Source organism: Mastomys coucha, unplaced genomic scaffold (assembly GCF_008632895.1).
Source record: "Mastomys coucha isolate ucsf_1 unplaced genomic scaffold, UCSF_Mcou_1 pScaffold22, whole genome shotgun sequence".
NCBI classification, from domain to species: Eukaryota; Metazoa; Chordata; class Mammalia; order Rodentia; family Muridae; genus Mastomys; species Mastomys coucha.
In genome coordinates, this window is record NW_022196905.1 from 221,960,174 (window position 1) to 221,967,500 (window position 7,327).

General features: G+C 55.5%; 2 protein-coding genes and 1 long non-coding RNA gene across 4 annotated transcripts in view; 2 read left to right on the top strand and 1 right to left on the bottom strand.

Moving 5' to 3' along the window:
- Ndufb7 (NADH:ubiquinone oxidoreductase subunit B7) overlaps positions 1-3,586 on the top strand; it is a 4,932-nt gene extending 1,346 nt beyond the window's left edge. The window contains exons 2-3 of the mRNA XM_031340521.1: positions 2,887-3,055; positions 3,393-3,586. Of these exons, the coding sequence (XP_031196381.1) occupies positions 2,887-3,055; positions 3,393-3,525 (302 nt within the window). The 3' untranslated portion in view covers positions 3,526-3,586. The remainder of the gene's footprint in view (positions 1-2,886; positions 3,056-3,392) is intronic.
- Positions 3,587-3,657: 71 nt separating this feature from the next.
- Positions 3,658-7,327, bottom strand: part of Tecr (trans-2,3-enoyl-CoA reductase) — a 22,292-nt gene continuing 18,622 nt past the window's right edge. The window contains exons 2-13 of one of the 2 annotated variants that reach the window (XM_031340519.1): positions 6,339-6,389; positions 5,803-5,854; positions 5,354-5,398; positions 5,163-5,266; positions 4,971-5,086; positions 4,775-4,880; positions 4,612-4,684; positions 4,477-4,520; positions 4,324-4,381; positions 4,144-4,232; positions 3,974-4,019; positions 3,658-3,896 (exon numbers count right to left, since the gene is read on the bottom strand). In XM_031340519.1, the coding sequence (XP_031196379.1) occupies positions 3,769-3,896; positions 3,974-4,019; positions 4,144-4,232; positions 4,324-4,381; positions 4,477-4,520; positions 4,612-4,684; positions 4,775-4,880; positions 4,971-5,086; positions 5,163-5,266; positions 5,354-5,398; positions 5,803-5,854; positions 6,339-6,389 (912 nt within the window). In that variant the 3' untranslated portion in view covers positions 3,658-3,768. The remainder of the gene's footprint in view (positions 3,897-3,973; positions 4,020-4,143; positions 4,233-4,323; positions 4,382-4,476; positions 4,521-4,611; positions 4,685-4,774; positions 4,881-4,970; positions 5,087-5,162; positions 5,267-5,353; positions 5,399-5,802; positions 5,855-6,338; positions 6,390-7,327) is intronic. The other variant, XM_031340520.1, reaches the window with a different exon arrangement.
- The window catches only part of LOC116069685, a 9,132-nt gene continuing 8,532 nt past the window's right edge, over positions 6,728-7,327 (top strand). Inside the window, exon 1 of the long non-coding RNA XR_004110094.1 lies at positions 6,728-6,854. This is a non-coding gene — a long non-coding RNA (uncharacterized LOC116069685). The remainder of the gene's footprint in view (positions 6,855-7,327) is intronic.

The following is a 7,327-nucleotide window of genomic DNA, read 5'->3' on the forward strand; positions in this document are numbered from 1 at the left end:
CCCCCCCCCCGCCTTACATCCTCCGCCCACCCTCTGCAATGAAAGGACTCTGCTCCAGAATCTCTCTCATCAGGCTCCTGTCAGTAGACTGATAGACTGCCTGCCTGTCAGTGGTTTTGAAACACCCCAGCAGGGATACCATGAGTCCCTGGGATACATAGCAATCTTGCCTCAAAAACAAGTATAAAGTCCTATTCTGGCCCCACCTTGCCAGCTAACCCCTTCACTGAAGGGCTTCTCTCAGAATCTTCCTGGGCACGCAGCTTCCAGCCCAGCACAGCACAGCACACCCTGCCCCCAGCTCCACTTATCATTTCTCACTTCTACCTTGCTCACTTCCATTTGCCTGCACGCTCTCACCAATTCTTCCTCAGCTCCCTTGGATGTCTTGGAGCTGAGGTCTCCTCTGTTCTTCCCTGGAGGCAGCTCACAACTTCCTGGTGTACACTAGGGCTGCCCAGTTTATCTCCAAGGGAAGCCTTAACCTTGAACTTAAGAATGACATTGCTGACTTTTGTTTTCTGAGTCTTAGGGCTTTATTAGGGGTGCGCGTGTATGTGAGCATGCGTGTGCACGTGTCGACCAGAAGTCTACAGAGTGTCTTCCTGAAATCACTCTCCCTTTCCTCCTCCAGGAGCCACCATCACCCCACCCCACCACCCCCACCCCCACCCCCACCACCCCCCGCTGACACCTTAATTTTTGAGACAGGGTTTTGTGTGTAGCAAGGCTGGCCAGCCTCTGAGTGCTGAGATCACAGGAGCAAGCCCAGCTTGGGTTTTATTTTCCTTTTGAGACAGGATCTTACTGTGTGGCACAGGCTAGCCTCAAACTTAAAATCCTCTACCTCAGGTGCCGAGATTGCTGGCTTGTACTTAGTCTTAGCTCTGTCCTCCCCTTCCCAGTCAAAGACAGCTCTACCTTTCCTTGTGCTTAGATCAAAACCCAGGAGGCAGAAGAGGTGCCTGCTGCCTCAAGGCTGCAGCCCCCTTCAACCTGAAATGCTCTTGCCACAGGCATCCGCCCTGCTCAGCCCTTGCCTCATGGGCCCCTTTCCAGCACTTCCTAACCCTGGTTTTGGTTGGGTTTGGTTTGCCTTCTGCAGTCAGTAAGGCTGCCAGCCATTCAATGACAGTGTGTTCGGCCTGCTTTGTGTCTCTTTGTGTCCCGCTGTGACCATCTATCTGCCCTGCTACATTCCTGCAACTTAGCAGGAGCAGTGTGCTGAAGGCTTGCTGCTGGCCTCTTGTGAACTGGAAAGGAGAGGCTGGAGCTTGAGTTGCTAACCTGAGCTCCAAGGTGATTAGCTCTGGCAAGAGCCTGCCTGTGAAGTGAGCCCTAGGCCTGGACTACAGAGGTGCAGAGTGGAGGGCCCCAGATTGGCCTCATCAGCCTACTGGGGCATCAGCAGTCAGAAGTGCGGTCAAGACTGTAGAGAAGCAGGTGGCTGCTGCTGGGCTCAGGAGATACGGAAGAGTGCAGCACAGAAGGCAGAGACAGGCTGCCCTGTTGAGGCACAGGTGGGCACCAGGCTGGAAGCCCAAAAAGGGGACAAGGTCCTGAGACCATGTGAGCTGGAAGCATAATGGGAGACAGCAGCCCCGAGAGGAAGCCAGCAGATGATTGGAGCCCTGAGAGGAAGCCAGCAGATGATTGGAGCCCTGAGAGAAAGCCAGCGGATGGTTGGAGCCCTGAGAGGAAGCCAGCGGATGGTTGGAGCCCTGAGAGGAGGCCAGCAGATGATTTGAGTATGGGGTGGCTGTGCAGTGCTAAGGTTTTCCCAAGGCCTCACACAAGCTACCCCTGACTTACACTCTCAACAGGCTTCTGTCTATTTTTAAGGTTCTTTTTGTTTTTAATGTGTCTGTATAGACATTTGGACATAAGGGTTCAGGTGCCAGGTAGGGCCAGAGAGAGCACTGGATTCCTGAAGCTGGAGTTGTAGGTAGTGGTTGGGAACTGCCCACCCCCAGTTCTTTGCAAAAGCAATACATGCTGAGCCATCTCTCTAGCCATCTTGTTTGGTTTGGTTTTGAAGACAGGGTGTCTGTGTAGTCCTTGCTGTCCTTTAGACCAGGCTGGCCTTGAACTTGGGGATCTGCCTGCTTCCATCTCTGCCTCCCAAGTGCTGAGACCAAAGGTGTATACCACCACCACCTCTAATGGAATGTTTTAATGCAATGAAATAGGACTGAGGCCCAGGTGGAGAGGAGGTAAGCCCACAGGCCCAGCAAGGCTGTATGTGACTGAGGGTCATAGTGGGGACAAGCTGGGGGGTTTCTATTCCTAACCACCTCCAGAAGGGTCAAGTTTGCCAGTGATGGCTCATCTACCCAAAGCTTACTTAACACACACAGGCTACATGGTGGCCTTTACGTCAACATCAGACTCCATACGGTGACGGCTGCCAAGTCCTATGAGCTAGTGGTGGACCAGTCTTAGTTTTTGTAAGCACATCTGATCACACCGGCACCCCTAACAATGCTCTGACGATGTTTCCTGTTGCCACAGCTCTGTTGGCTTAGTTGACAGCCTGGTACCTTCCTTGCCGGGACTGGCATCTTTCTGCAGTGGGGGAGCAAAGGCTGAGAGGCTCCAGTACCCACTGAAGAACTGAAATTCAGGTCCTATCTGGCTTAGGGGCTGGGGAAGGTGAGCTGAGCTTTCTGGAAGACAGCATCTCTAGATGAAGGAACTCGAGAGTACTTTACTGCTGTTTAGGACAAAGGTGACAGGGAGTCACCCTTCCTGTCAGGGTGTGGCCATAATCCAAATGGGATCTGCTAAGCCATACTCTGTGTATGGCTTCTGTGTGTGCCATGTGCACACCGGGGGTCAGTGGGGGTGGGGGCTGGCCATAGTGCTGAGCCTCACCACTCCCCACAGTGATGGTGGCCACACAACAAGAGATGATCGATGCCCAGCTGACACTGCAGCAACGTGACTACTGTGCCCACTACCTCATCCGGCTATTGAAGTGCAAGCGAGACAGCTTCCCCAACTTCTTGGGCTGCAAGCATGAGCAGCATGACTGGGACTACTGCGAGCACTTGGAGTGAGTCTGCCCTGCCCCCACCCACACCCTGGTCAATCACACTGTCACCAACCACACTACAACCAATCACACCGCAGCCACCCACACCCACACTACAGCCAACCATACCGCAGCCACCCACACCACAGCCAACCACACCGCAGCCAATCACACCCACGCCACAGCCAACCACAGCCACCCACACCATAGCCAACCATATTGACCTGCAGCCTCCCGCAAGGGCCAAGCCAGAATTCCTGGGGGAGGCCTCACCCCTAGCAAGGGCTTCCTGGTGACTGGGAATGGAATCGAGCCAGAGCCTATGGCACTGAGACCCTCTTGTGTGTTCTGCCCACAGCTACGTGAAGCGCATGAAGGAGTTTGAACGTGAGCGGCGACTGCTCCAAAGGAAGAAGCGGAGGGAACTGAAGGAGGCACGGGTAGCCCAAGGCCATGGAGATGGAGAGGTGGGCCCCGAGGTGGCCCTGTAGGGATTACCCGTCAGCCTGTGGACCTATCAGTGAAATAAAAGCTTTGGGTCACCTGCCTAAATTTCATCTGTGCTGCTTCAAGGATGGGAAGGAATGGTATGGTCGCTGTACCCCTAAAGAACACAAAGTCAGTTGGGTAAGCAGGTTTTATTGTTGCTGCTGGAGAGCCATGGCCAGCCACTTCAGGACAGGGGGCAGTGGGCAGAGAGTATTACTGGGCTGAGCCCGTGAGGAGCTAGCTGCTCAGAGCAGGAAGGGGATAATGGGCATGCGCAGGGGCGGGTAGTCGCGGAACTCCTTCAGATAGCTGCGATGCTTGCCCTTGGCCCAGATAGTCATCTGGGTGAAGCCCACCAGGGAGAAGAGGGCCACTGTGGGCAGAATGGGGTATCAGAATGAGGCTGGCTGGCTGGAAGGGCAGCACACCGCACAGGGACAAGGGACTCACCTGGGACACACTGAGTCAAGATGGCAAAGCCAATCCAGGAGCCCACCTGCAGACAGCACAAGCAGGGTGAGGGCACAGAGGGAAACCCAGTGTCACACACAGCCTCACCCAGTCAAGCTTTCTTACTCCCCACAACCCACTCCTGCACTTTACCGTGCACAGCCCCTCACCTCGTAAGTATAGTTGGGACAGGACACCAACAGAAATAGCCAGGTGAAGGGGTTCTTGGTGGGGTATGGAATCTTCCTGGTTTTAGACCCTGGCATGGAGGACAAGAATAAGTCAGACCCCTCACCCTGTGCACCCAGCCCCAACCCCAGCCCCAGCCCCAGCCCCAGCCCGCCACTCACCAGCAGGCCGAAGGTCCCGAAGAGCCATGTGGATGGAGAAGTTCCCAAGCTGGCAGATCTATAAAGGGGAAAAGGGTCAGTTCACAGCCTGTGGCCTCATCCCACCCAGCCGCCACACCTCACCACACTTGGTTGCTGCCCCAGCCTCTTTACCACAAAAACGGCCAGTGCCAGCTTAACCTGCTGAACTCCATAGGCTGTAGAAAAAAGGCAGGAAGGAGAGCCCCATAAGGAAGCCTCGTGGTGGGGTCACATAGAACGGTAAGGGCACTGTCTAGGCCCACTTACTAGGGGGTGTGTAGAGAGGGTGGTTGATGTAATAAGCCATCCATGCAGCAAAGCCCCAATAGTAGGTGCAGTTCTGGAAGAGCAAAGGAGTTAGCATAGGGGGAAGGCGGGCACTGCTGCTGGGGGGTGGGGGGGACGGGACAAGAAGAGTAGAGGTGCTCACTTTGAAGATGTTTCGCAAAGGCATGGTTCCATGAGAGAATCGATGCACGAAGAGAGTCTCCAGCAGGCGCTTGATGTAGTGGAATGAGTGGCACATGCAGGCGAGGCTAGTGGGGTAGTTGACTCAGCCAGGGCCAATCCAGCCCCCTCCCTCCCTCCCTCCCTCCTACCCCTACCCTCCTCGGGGGCCCACTCACTGCACCACCGTATGCCGACTGGACGTAAAGTCGTATTTGCGGCCATAAATGAAGGGTACCCGGAAGTAGAAGAGCAGGTAGATGAAAAGGGGCCCGGCATACTCTGTCAGGAAGACCTGGGAGTACCCAGAGACAAGGTGAGTCGCCCCAGGGTGGCTGAAGGCAGAGACTAGAGAAGGAGTCAGAGCTCACCGTCACCCAGCTGATCTGGGCCCCGAGGTCCCGGAAGTAGAGCGTGGCCGTGGTGCCCACAGGAAGCTTCTGCAAGACATCTTCATCTTTCAGGGACTTCCCCTCTACAGAGATAAGTCAGTATTTGGTTACTGCCCTGGTTTCCTGACCCCAAGAGCCCAAGGGATAGGCTGGTGGACAGCTGTACTCACTGGGGTCCAGGCGGAGGGACTGGCGGGCAGGATACCACTGCGGGTCTGCCAGGAGAAGGTCAGGGGTTGCAGCACCTAATCTGGCAAGGTTCAGCCTACCCACGCCCCAAACTTGGCCTGCCTCTAAAGGCTTCCAGAACTCTAGGACCCCCCAGCTCCTCCCACCCTGTGCAAGGACACACAGGATAGGCAGCAACAGATTTTTTTTTTCTCCCTTTGGATAGCACAAGAGCATTCCTGCTGGTGACCACACAGGGGCAGCCTGCCCAGTCAGCCGGGCCTCACTCACTGTTCCAGTGTGCTGAGAGGCTACAAGCCGATGAGGAAAAGGCATGCGGAGGCATGCGGGCCCAGGTCACATCCAGAGGGGAGGCAGGAGTGGGGGTAGATGTGTCGGAAGCGGGGAACAGGTGTGTCAGGAGCAGGAATAGGTGTGTCAGGAGACTCACGTGTCTTGGTGAAAAGGGTCTTGATTTCAGAAATGGTGGCCTGAGGCTCTACCTAAAGGAAAACAGTGTATCAGTCCTGAGAGAGCCAGACCCGGGGGAGGGGGGTGGGGTTTGCCAGGTACAGGCAGGTCAGGATCAAGCTGGCTGACTTCATGGGGCACATCCATCCTCCATCCTTTACAGAGAGAGCCCTCCCAGGCTGCCAGCTTCCAGCCCTACAGAGGGGCCACAGCTGCTCGCTCTTAGCTCAGTGGTTCTCAACCTTCCTAAAGCTTTAATACAGTTCCCTCACGGTGTGCTGACCCCAACCATAAAATTATTTCATTGCTACTTCGTATCTGTAATTTTGCTGTTATGAACTGTAATGTAAATATCTGATATGCAGGATAGCTGATAGGCGACCCAATGGGATCTCGGCCCACAGGCTGAGAACCACTGCTCTAGATGAAGACAATACCCCTTGCACGCCCTCTGAAGGACAGGGAGGGTCACTGATGCCTGCAGAGCCTACAGGAGCCCCAGGGGTGCAGTCCTACCTTGTCCAGGAAGCACAGCTTCTCCCTTGTCTTGGCGTCCCGAATCTCCACCTCAAAGAAGAGAACAGCCTTTTTATGCTTCCTGGCTGCTTTGTGGGGCATGGGCATGGGAAGACCATCGAGGCCTTGGTGGGCCTCTCTGGCTGCCACGCTCAAGCTGATATCCATGCCGCTGGCCCGCCTGCTCTGCCTTCCCGGCTGTGGTGCCCACTGCCAGCCGTCAGCCCCCACCTCCGACCTCTCCTCACAAAGCTGCTCTGAGCTGGGCTGGGCAGCATGATCAAATTCTGCCTCGGTGCTGGAAGGGAGCCTGTGTCTGACCAGGCCCTGCCAGCTTCAATGCCAGATGTAACCCGAGTGGCACCAGGGCCTAGCCTGGCTAAATATAAAACCATCTCAGCCTGAGCGCTCCCCTGAGGGCTACCCTCATACAGGCAGTTGGGTGGGCACAAGCCCTCAAAAGAGCCAACGGCAAGAAGATCCCCCAAAGAAGGAAAAGGCACCCAGCCATGGCAGGTATGGCTAGCCCAGCCCCGGCACACAGCTCTGGCTGACAGGTTACTGAGCCTAGGGAAATGCCAGCTATTTGGAGAATCTGCGAGACAGATCTTCCATTTCCACTTCTAAGCTGTAAGGGACACTGGATTATTTCCCTTGTGCATTTGTGTTCCCGGAGAGGTGACAAATTCCAGAGGTATTGGTGCAGAGTAACCAAGGCCCTCCACCTCCCTCTGCACCGCCTCACTTCTCACAGTTCCTACCACATCAGGCCAAGACAATGTGCTCACCCATAGACACACACCCTGCCTGCGCCCCTGGGGTCCACAGCCCACAAAGGAGAACCCCTCAGGCTGGGGCTGGAAAGTATGCAAGGGGGGGCAGAGTAAGGAGGCAGGAGCCCCAAGGGATCTGATCCATCAGGCCCAGAAGGTCAGAGAAGGCTACTGCATGATGCTTAACGCTGCCCATGCTGGCTGGGAGAGGTGTAA